Raw genomic sequence first — 11632 nt, forward strand, 5'->3', positions numbered from 1 at the left:
CCACAAGCATAGTCTCAACTCATGACAAAGAGCTTGCCGACTTGAACGAAACCATGAAAATGTGCGAGCAAGTATTCTACAACATGGGGTTCATTGACGCCGAGAATTCTTCTAGTGTGGTTGTCTTCCAAGCTCGGAGGTTTAGATTCTTGGAAGGTTGGTTGGTGGTTGTGAATGCCATCGATCTTCCCGAGTCTTCCACGTTTAGGGACCTCAACCAGATACCTTTGCCCAATAATTCGCCCGTTTAGGCCCCGACCCGAGAGCAACTCGACAAGGAAGAGAGGAAGAGTGGGAAAGGGGTTGGTAAACACGAAGGGGTGAAGAATAAGAGTGAAAGAGAGGGAATAGGAATCAGGGAAGAGTAGGGATTAAGAGTGAGAGGTGTAAGGGTTAGAGGATTGGACTGTTAAGGCAGCGTTTGAAGCTATACTTAGTAGGAGTGCAAGGAAACCCACCAACAAATAAATTAGGAGCCCAAATTCCTCGTCTCTAGAGGAAGCACCATTGGGTTTGGATACCACATATTACATTTTCTTCTTATATCTTTCATACTCACAAAATTTCTAAAAAATTAAAAATCAATAACTATGTCATCAATAAATTATTTAAATTGCAAGTTTTTGTAATTTAAAATTATGCATAAAATATAAGCTTATAGATCATATAGTAAATAATATTCGATTGACACAAAATTTGACTTACATATTAAGAGTGTAAAGAACAGGCAATTCAACGGTTAAATTTTCAAAATATGTAATAATGTTTATTTTATTGAGCAAAATTGTAGTTTTAAGCTACAACCAGTTTTATAGCTAAACTTTATCCTATTTCTATATCACACTTGTATCATAAAAGTAAAAATAAGAAAAGAGAGGGTGTGAAAAAACCAAATGGGTCATGATTTTCTATGTCAAAATCACCTTCTATTTGAGATGATGATCATCATCTTCTCTTCCTAGAAAAGAAAGGAAGAATTAGAATCTTTAAAAAGGCCATTGCTGACCTCGTTTTCATTTTTGGTATAAAAATGACACTTGTCGAATCGGTTTTAGACAAACAAAAGTATTGTTGTCTATGTTGTCTTGACTCCTAAAACTAAAAGCAAGGTGGCAGTTCGGATCGAAAACTTGGGAGATCGAATCAAAGCTCAAAATTATTGGTGTTGCAATCTAATCATAAATCATAAATCATCAAACTTTCTTAAGATCGGACGGCCCCAAAACATGTTTATTTTTCATTGCAAAAATTCATGTTAATTTTTCTATTTTAAGTACTTACTTTTCAAATCAAGGCATCAAATTATTTATTTTATACTAAATTTTATTAAAATGCCATTTAAAAAAAAAATTCACGTACAAAAATTATTATTTACTATCTTCTATTATTCTTAAGATAAAAAAAATAGAAAACTAAATACAAAATGAATATTGCAAGTGTAAATTTACACAATATTATAGCAACTATGTATTTTTACACAATTAGACAAGACTTAGGTACAGTACTTAGGTGCTGTTTTTTAGATTTCCTTTTTCAGATTCTGCCATGTGGATTTTTCCCCATAGAATGAAAATATATTTTTTAGTTAAGTAGTCATATGGCCAAATTATAAGAGTGGAACCTAAGGAACAACACCTAAAGTACCATACCTAAGTTTTGTCCTACACAATTTTACATAATTCAATGTGAGTGAATTTTGACCTTAGTTAACTAAAATAAAATATGGTAATTTTTATTATTATTAACAATTTGCTATAATGTACTCTTGATGTAATACATATTACGATGATGTGACATTAAATTTTTTGATTTATTTTATTTTATTTTATTCTAACATTATCATAATATAAAATTACAAAATATATCACATAGTTCTCACATGGAGACTTGACATCAAGGCATCAAATTATTTATTTTATACTAAATTTTATTAAAATGTCATTTTTTTTAATTTTTTATTTTTTCACATACAAAAATTATTATCTACTATCTTTTTTTTTTTTATTCTCAAGATATATATAAAAAAATAGAAAACTAAATACAAAATGAATAATGCAAGTGTAAATTTACATAGTATTATAACAACCATGTATTTTTATACAATTAGGCAAGATTTAGGTGCTGTTTCTTAGGTTCCTTTTTTCAGATTCTGCCATGTAGATTTTTTCTCATGAAATGAAAGTATATTTTTTAGTTAAGTAGCCATATAACTGAATCATAAAAAATGAATTTAAGGAACAACACCTAAGGTCCTATACTTAAGTTTTATCCTACACTATTTTACATAATTCAATGTGAGTGAATTTTGAATTTAGTTAACTAAAATAAAATATGGTAAATTTTGTTATTATTAACGGTTTACTATAATGTACTCTTGATGTAATACACATTACTATAATATGACATTAAGTTTTTTGATTTATTTTATTCTAACATTATCATAATCTAAAATTACAAAATATACCACATATGACATAACTCCCACATGGAGACTTGAACCCTGGTATTTACCTCCACTCCTCACAAATACTTATACTTATAGAGTGACTATTGCACCAAATATATGTGGTGGTAAAACTATTTTTATATTAAAATTAAATTAATATAATATTATAATAATGTAATAGTATTACGGAGTAACAAAACACCACGGCAAACCAAACTTCTTTTAAAGCACCGCAATTTTTTTTTTTAATCTCACTTGCTATTTATTTAAAGGAAAAATAAAAATAAATAAAGGACCTCATTTGAGAAAAAAATATCTTTCTTCTATTCGCTATATAAAAACCATACCATATTGGTGTGTGTTTACAACTTTAGCCCAATCTATCACTCTCTTCTGACAAACCCTAGATCTCTTTGAAGGAGAACCCTAGATCATGTCTGGGATGTACGGACAAGAAGCCGGCGAGGCCGCTCCTCCACCGTATGGAGCTAGCGGCGGTGCCGGAGGATATGATGGCGGTGGCTATGGCGGTGGTGGAGGTTATGGAGCTTCTGGAGCCTATGCTGGTGGATATGGCGGTGGAAACAGTGATGGTGGTCGTGGAGGTCGCGGAGGAGGAAGAGGTGGTGGAGGTTACAGTGGTGGTGGAGGCGGAGGTGGAGGCGGCGGAGGATTCGGTGGTCGAGGTAGCTAATTTTTTGTTATTTCGTCCTTTTGTCCATTTCTGATTGACTTGTTGTAGAATTAGGGTTAGGGTTAATGGCTTGTTGCTTATTGCTTGACTGGATCTTGGTTGCAGGAGGAGGTGGTGGTAGGTATCAAGGAGGAGATCGTGGTGGCCGAGGCAGTGGTGGAGGCGGTGGCAGAGGAGGTGGCCGTGGTGGTAGCGGTCGAGACGGTGATTGGCTTTGCCCTAATCCTAGGTGAGTATTTTCCTTCTTTGATTCTGATTTAATGCTATTTGTTTGGGTTTTTACTTTTTATTATTATTATTTTTTTTTTAACACCTAGAAAGTTTTAGGTTTTGAACATTTGAACTTAATTTCTTGGTTCGTTGGGGCTCTGTTTCATTTTTTATTACAAACTGACTGTGTTATTGAATTGAGTATATTCTTTATCTGATTCTGATTTATTTTTATGAGTTTGGGTTTTTATTTTTTTAACACCTAGAAAAATATGTGTTTTGAACATTTGAACTTAATTTCTCGGTTTGTTGGGCCTCAGTTTCTTTATTACAAACTGTAAGTGTTATTGAATTGAGAATGGTAATAAAACATATCTTACTTGTTATCCTTGTGTATGTAGAAAGATTGGCTTTGCCCTAATCCTTGGCGAGTATTTTCTTTCTCTGATTCTGATTTATTTTTATTTGTTTGGGTTATTATTTTTTAACATCTAGAAACTAGAAAGATATGGGTTTTGAACGTTTGAAATTAATTTTTTGGTTTGTTGGGCCTCAGTTTTAGTATCACAAATTGACTGTGTGATGGAATTGAGAATGGTATGTATGTGTATGTTGTTTTTGATGAGTGGTAAATGTGTATGCAGCTGTGGGAATATGAACTTTCAAAGAAGAACTGAATGTAACAAATGTGGTGCACCCTCTCCGGCTGGTGGCGGTGATCGTGGTGGTAGTGGTGGTGGTGGTGGTGGTTACAATAGAGGTGGTGGAGGTGGTGGCGGATATGGTGGTAGTCGAGGTGGTAGTTATGATGGGGGTAGAGGTGGTGAGTATAATGGAGGTAGAGGTGGTAATAATGATGGTAGAGGTGGAAGCGGCAATAGGGGTGGTTCTTATGGCAAAGAAGAAGGTGGCTATGGTCAGGCTCCACCAGCAGCACCACAACCTTATTATGGAGGGGCTGGTGGGAATTATCCAACGCCACCTTACAACTCATATGCTGGAAATGCTAATTATGGAACGGATGCGGTTCCTCCACCTACAAGCTATTCTGCTGGGCCTACATCTTATCCACCATCTTATGGTGGACCCCCTGCAGGAGGTTATGGTAGTGAGGGTCAGGGTGATGTAAGGAGTGGCAGTCGGGGTGGCCCACCAAGTGGATATGATGGTGGGCGTGGTGCTGGTGGTCGAGGTGGTTATGGTGGTGCTTCTGCTGAGGCCCCAGCTAAGATAAGGCAGTGTGATGGGAATTGTGGTGATACTTGTGACAACTCTAGAATCTACATATCAAATTTGCCGCCAGATGTGACAACTGAAGAACTAAGGGAACTTTTTGGAGGCATTGGACAAGTAATATACTACATTTTTCTTTTGAACTCCTTGCGTTTAAGTTTTTATTGCTTAATTTTGAAGTTAGAGATTGTTGTCCATCTGTGTGCCCTTTGCAGAATATGTGTAAATCATTTTGTCTGTATACAGGTGTTGTTTTTGAGTTTACTTTATTGTTTTATATAGCAGGAGGATGATTTGACCTTGAAATTATCAAACCATGTAGTTTACTTTCCTCTAACCTCTTTTTATTAATGTATATGATGAAAATACTATCAAATCTGATAAACTTAAAAAAATTACCATCTTGTTTTTTTGTTAAAAAAAAATTGCCGTCTTGGTTGTGTATGGATGAAGATGAATGTGCTGGATTTCCATCTGTCTCAATTGTGATGGAATGACAGTGGAAAAGGGATTTTAGCGTGATGAGTCTGAAGTTTTGGCATTTCCTACCTAAGGGTAATAATGGACAGGAATCTAATGATCCACGTGCCAAGAGCCTTATAGCTCAATTGGCACCTTCTGGTGTTTCCTATGGAGGCATCCAGGGTTCCAATTCCCCCACCCCCAACTATTTGATGTATCAAAAAGAAATCTAATGATCCACGTGTTACTTAGGTTGGAAGAATTAAGCAAAAGCGAGGATATAAGGATCAATGGCCATGGAATATAAAAATATATACAGATGAGATGGGAAACAACAAAGGCGATGCAGTTTTGTCATATGAAGATCCGTCTGCTGCGCATTCAGCTGGCGGTTTTTACAATAGTACTTACCTTTAAACCTTTTTGTGATATCATCATTTTATTAGTAGTGTTCTTACCAGGAGCCTTGCTTCACAGATTATGATATGAGGGGTTTTAAAATCAATGTTGCGATGGCTGAGATGTCTGCACCAAAGGCTCCCCCTGCCTATGACCAGCGGTACCTCCCTGACCAATGTCCTCACTTTATTTTTACATGCAATGTTGGAATGAGATGTTTATTAATTTGTAGTGCCATGTTATTGAGATATCTGCTACTGCATGAGAATTGTGTTTTCTCATGTAATCTTGATGTTATGAGTCTGATGATGCGTTGTAGATTCTCTTTATGATCATCAATGAATGATTAATGTGGGTCCAGCTGTCACGGGTTAAAATTGTTTGCCATTTGTAATGTTCATTTTTACTAAGATTGCATGCTTTTTCTCAGGACAGGGTTACCATGGTTGTTAGTGCTCAAATGGTTACATTTTGTTCTGAAGTGCTTGTGGTGATATATTGTAATAAGGTCTTATTGTTTTGTTCTAGAGAATATGTTGCTTTACATCAGTTGTTAAAAGTGGGATCTGACTCTTGTTCTCACACAATTGGGCCATATATGTGTGTGTGTATTGAATTATAATGGGGATGTACCATTTAAAGATTATTCTTTGGGAAATAGCCTTTGTTTTTTTTATCTTTACCTAGCAAAGACTTTATTGTATTTCTTTTAGTCTTTGGGAAGCAGTTGTAATGTTGCTGCTGGTTGGTTTTAGAATGCTATGAGATCCTGTTGACTAAATTTATTGATTGTACATTGAAATATATGTATGTAATGCAACATAGGAGTTCAAATACTATGAGAGGCTTGCAATTTCTACATTTATATATATGTGTGTGTGTGCGTGCGCGCTTGTGCGCGTGTAAATGAATATGAGACGAATAAGACAAGAAGATATGATTTGCATATTGCTTTTATTCTGTGTCCCGTTTCGTTTTCTAGTTTAGAAAATTTAACTTGGGAACATCATCTAGAAAGATTTATGATTTTTCAAATCGCCTTTTATAAACTTTTGAGAATTTAAACCTGAATAAAATAAAGGGAGGGGGTATATTATGAGGTCAGTAAATTAATGACCTTTGTCTTCTAAAACTGGACAACTATTTTAGGATGACAAAAAATTGAATATGGGAGAAACAAAAAGGGACAATAGGGTGTATGTTTTACTTCTACCGTCAATTGCCAATCTTTTTTGTTTTTGTCCTTTTTTTAAATGTGAGCATGTGATTCATCAATAAATAGAAGAAAGTGGCTCAAAATGGTCGAGAAACATTCTAATAGATGGAAAAATGGTTGTGGAATTTATATCATTGTAGGAGAATATACTACTGAAGTTTTGGTTTTTTAGATAATTAGGGGTTCTCTCTCTCTCTCTCTCTCTCTCTCTCTCTCTCTCTCTCTCATTGGGTATGTATTTAATTTGACAAAGAAATGTTTTTTCTCCCTGTAATTTACTCTCTTCTATGTAAGCAAGCCAAATAGCATGTTTCAATTCTTCAGTTTAGTTGACTGGTTTAACAGCCACTCAAAATTTTATGTTTTTATGGGTTGTATCATTTACTTATAATTTGTGCAACAGGGGTGGTGGTCGAGGTGGCTACGGAGGCGGAGACAGGCGCAGGGATAATAACAGAGATGGGTCTGGGCCTGACAGACATCACTATGGTGGAAACCGATCGCGGCCTTACTAAAAGAGAACCTCAGCATAAAGCCTTTTATGTAACTAAAAATTATGGTCTGAGAGATTTTATTATGTTGCTATGGCGGGATACTTGAACTGGAGACTAAGAGGTAGGTTGTTCATTTACTCTGAGCAAGACCTCTTTTCTCCCTTTCCCTTCGTTCGCCGCTAATTGGAGGGGTTTTTATCTTTAGACATGGGATTGATTTTAATTGTGTGAATTTTTTATAGAGGCAAGTGGATAATCTCCAAATTGCTTGCTGCTAAGGTAGGTTCATATTTTCAGGTGAGTGCTGCTTTTTCAAAATTGTGCCATAAAACTTGACTGGAGTTTGAGCCAAGTGTCATTTTGTGGATTTGGTTGCATCTCTGGCATGTCTAATGTGACATCAATACAAGCATGTAAATGCATGTCCTGACTACATAAATAGGCCATTTGTAAGGAATATTTATTTGTTGTTTGGGTGGAGCCTAATTGTGCCACTGTTTCTAGCAGTTTTGCTAAAGGTGGCTTAAGTTTATGTGGTTCATTTGTTTCCACTTTGTAAATATTTGATCCACTATCTTGAATTGTGGATGTGTCGAGCAAGTTGAACAAGAAGAGTGGTCACTTGCATTGGAGGTGATTAGGTTGGTTTTAAGGTCTGCTAATTTTGTGAATGTTTTGGAGATGATTTCTTTTTTAAGCAACCTAAATGAGATTCTCTTAATTAACCAAACCAATTAAACATATATGAATTCCAGCTTTGAGGCTTCCCTCCCCCCCCCCCCCCCCCCCCCCCCCCCCAAATATATATATATATATATATATATAAATAAATAAAGGAATTGAGCATTAAGAATGGCCTTGTATGAGAACTTATTGTTATATTTGCTGTCACTATACCTGCAAGTTTTGTGGATTCATCCTCTTATGGATATCTTAAGGAATCACCAAATTTCTGTGGACTACTCTATTGGGTTTGCCGCATGTTTTAAGTAGTAATTAATGATATATAAGAATACCCGGTATCACCACTTTCATGCAAAGCCACTGATTTTCAATTAATTTTGGAGAAATATCTTATCATGACATCCTCCATTGTTGAAGGCTTTGTTCTGCAGTTGAGAGTAAATCTTTTGGTTCCATTACTCTAATGGAATGTTGCTTATAGCAAGTTTAATAAAGTAAATGTTGTAAATCCACATTGCAAGCTATTTTTGTTCCTTGTGCTAGGTGGCAATACTGGCAAATTCATGAAGATGCATTACTTTTTAATGCAGCTGTCGTCAATTGATACTTATAAATTTCCTTGGGTTTGAAGTTTAATAGCCTGATCAATGCTAAAAAGGAATAATTGGTTCCTCATTGAATGTATTTATTTCTAGTATCTGCTATCCTTGAGTACACTTCCTATCATTTGGTTTGGTATTTTGTTTTTGGGAAACATTTTTGGTTTGTTCTTAGGAGTCGCTAGGTGTTGTGATTTATTTTGATATTTAATTTTGAGTACTGTAGTAATTAGAAGCGGGAGATGCCATAATGATGCGATTAGAAGTATGGGGGTGGTTTTTGATAAAATGAAACTCATATTTCGGTCACTTTGGAGAGGTGGTGGTGCTACTGATCAGCAGTGTTAGTAGTCAGTCTTCTATTAATACTACCTTTAGTTTTCACTTGAGAATCGTCTCTCCGACTAGCCTAGCAGCGTGAAGTGGATTTGGTGGATGTACGCACGCACTGGAGGCATTTTAACATATTCAGGGCTGCGAGTTAGCTAAAATTCTGCTTTAGATTTCTTTTTGAGTTTAAGTAGTGTGCTCAAGAAACACACTGATCATTGTATATCTTTTTTTGTGTGTGTGTGTGACTGTTTAAACTCCCGCATCACTTGTATTTAAATTGTATGTTTTGATTTGCTGAGGTAGTATTTCCAAGGAATTATCTGCATTTATAACGCCTAGCGATCTTCAAGAAGCGCAACATGAACGCTAGTACCCCAATGGGTTATTCGTGGGACATAAGGAAAATAAAAATTATATTGGCATTCGGTACTAAATTAATACATGAGAATAAAAATACGTTCGTCGTCCCATTTTGTTTATTATGTTTAGAAACATGGTCTGATGCACAGATATATTACTAACTATTATAAAAGGGTGAACAACCCTATCTACGTGTGATTTGTTTGGGTGGGCGATTAAGTTTTATAAGACAAAAAAATCCCCACAACACTTATCTCCTCTCGATACTAAAGTCCATTATCAAACTCACTTATCATTTGGTTCCCTAAACTCAAAACCAGGATATGATTAGATTTTCCAAAACTCAATGTGTGTTGTGGGAAAGAAAAACTCAAGTTAGACGTACAGGACACAGCAAGAAATTTTTTGTTATTGAGATGAGTGCTTGGTGTTGCTGGTGCAATATACAGCTCAACGACAAAGGGAGAGAGGGCTGTAGGTTTGGGGGTGTCAATTCGGGTTAGCGTGTCAGGTTTATGTCGTGTCAAGATAGGGGTATTCAATTAAATGGTTTAACTCTAACTCAACACATTTAATAATTGTGTTATGATCCTTCAATCCTAATCTGACCTGTTAATAATGTGGGTTGACTTGATCCAATTCATTTGACACACTTAATAAACGAGTCATGTTGGGTTGACACGAATGTAACACAATCTATTTCAACCTGTATAATACTAAATATAACATCTATCTAGAATTTTATTTTTTTTATTTTTATTTTTTACATTTCAAAAGTAATGCATACACTTCAAGTCTTCAATCCACATTCTTGTAATCTTTAAAAGCAATACCCATAAGATCTAGTTTATAAACTATCTCAATAAACCCACTTGCAAGATATGTTGACGTGTCAAAAAAAAAAAAAAAACATGGCATAGGACAAAAGCTACAACCGTGACCTTAATCAACAATTAATATATCTTATATATTAATAACGGCACATGAGTTCAAAGTTTATAGAACAAAAGCATTATGTAAAAAATAATAATAATAATAATAATAATAATAAAAAATACATGAGAGAGAGAGAGAGAGAGAGAGAGAGAGAGAGAGAGAGAGAGAGCAATAACCAGTATGAGACTTTGAGTTTGAGAACTGGGCGTGAAACTATAAGATAGTAAAGTGAGTAGTACAGCTGAAATTTAAAAAAAAAAAAAAAAAAAAAAAAAAAAAGAAGAAGAAGATATTTATAAGAAGGTTTAGAGATCTAGGATTTGTAAAGTTTCAATTTCTAATTATATCCCTTATAAGTTTTTGTAATTACTCATTTTTCTTTTTAAATTTAAAATATATGTTAGATAGAAAAGTTATTTGACAAATCTAAAATAAAATAAATATTTATTTGTTATACTAATTAAACGGATTGTGTTAAGTGTATCATTTTGGGTTGACACAAATAAATTAGCGAGTCAAACATGTCTATTACGGATTATGCGGGTTTACCCGTTTATGATACGTTTCTTATCATGTTGCTTTCGAGTCAACCTGTTTATGACCCAAACCAATTAAGGCCCAACCCTAATCCAAAAAAACCCGTGTCGGGTTCGTGTTGTGTTCACAGGTTAGGTCGAGCATTGACAGCCCTAGTCATTTGTAGGTGCAATTTGTACGGATACGGCTCAAGGACAAAGGGAGAAAAGGTTGTAGGTTTGTAAGGGAGAGAGGGTTGGTTTAAAGGATGGGAAGAGACCGTTCTTTGACTTACTTTGGTAAAGATTGGGGGTGGGTGTGAGTTTCTTAGAAGTTGAGAGAGAAATAGAGGGCCAAGTGTGAGGGCTCGTACCCCGGCCTATTTTGGATTGATTGGTTTGGAGGTCGTGTTATTGTCTATCAAAATGGGGATTTGACTGATTACATTTTCTTTTTATAATGGAGTCGTCACTTCTTTAATTATTAGAAAAAAGAAAAAGAAAATCATAATTAAAAAATTCATCATTTTATTGATTTGAGAATAAATGTACATTGATCATAGGAAATTACATGGTTTTGATCCTAGATACTATCTAAGATAAAATATATGACTTTGTTTCTTAGTTACAATCCAGAGATTGAAAATTACATGAATAAGTACTAACCCTTGATCTAAACTCGGAGGCTATGTTATAAGATGGGAAAGTGTTAGGCACTCATCTTGCTCAGTGAAGTAGGTATTCTAGACTATGGTGGCCAATATTCATATTTTATGATCCAACATATTATCAATCAATTGCATATTCATTACTTTGCTTGAATTTAATGTGTGTACATGTGATAAACTCTAATTCCATTTATTAATCATTACATTTGAATTGAAAAATAAATTCTAGTAAATGTGTGTAGATGGTGATATCCTAGATTCAAGTAATTGGAAAATTATGAAATTAATATGTTTTTCATATTTTGGATATGAATTTAAGATCAAAACTAGTGTCATGCATGAACATGTGATGAACATCCAAGAACATGTGAAGAACGCATATA

The 11632-nt window shown here is 34.8% G+C and overlaps 1 protein-coding gene across 2 annotated transcripts; it reads left to right on the forward strand.

Annotated features, from left to right (window-relative positions):
* Positions 1-2769: 2769 nt before the first annotated feature.
* LOC115990054 (transcription initiation factor TFIID subunit 15b) lies at positions 2770-7816 on the forward strand. 2 transcript variants are annotated; one of them, XR_004092136.1, is made up of 7 exons: positions 2770-3132; positions 3246-3369; positions 3995-4700; positions 5298-5448; positions 5523-5604; positions 7064-7275; positions 7397-7816. XR_004092136.1 is itself a non-coding variant. In XM_031113917.1 (6 exons), the coding sequence occupies exons 1-6, from the start codon at positions 2880-2882 to the stop codon at positions 7173-7175; spliced, it is 1428 nt and encodes a 475-aa protein (XP_030969777.1). In that variant the 5' UTR covers positions 2770-2879; the 3' UTR covers positions 7176-7810. The 2 variants fall into 2 exon arrangements, 1 of the variants encoding a protein (XP_030969777.1); XM_031113917.1 differs by having other exon boundaries at positions 7064-7810.
* Positions 7817-11632: the final 3816 nt, after the last annotated feature.

This window comes from Quercus lobata, chromosome 1, assembly GCF_001633185.2.
Source record: "Quercus lobata isolate SW786 chromosome 1, ValleyOak3.0 Primary Assembly, whole genome shotgun sequence".
In the NCBI taxonomy this organism is placed as follows: Eukaryota; Viridiplantae; Streptophyta; class Magnoliopsida; order Fagales; family Fagaceae; genus Quercus; species Quercus lobata.

Coding starts and splice junctions, on each gene's coding strand:
- LOC115990054 (XM_031113917.1), top strand. CDS start 2,880: ATGTCTGGGATGTACGGACAAGAAGCCGGCGAGGCCGCTCCTCCACCG. Junction 3,133..3,245: donor CGGAGGATTCGGTGGTCGAG/GTAGCTAATTTT, acceptor TCTTGGTTGCAG/GAGGAGGTGGTGGTAGGTAT. Junction 3,370..3,994: donor TGGCTTTGCCCTAATCCTAG/GTGAGTATTTTC, acceptor ATGTGTATGCAG/CTGTGGGAATATGAACTTTC.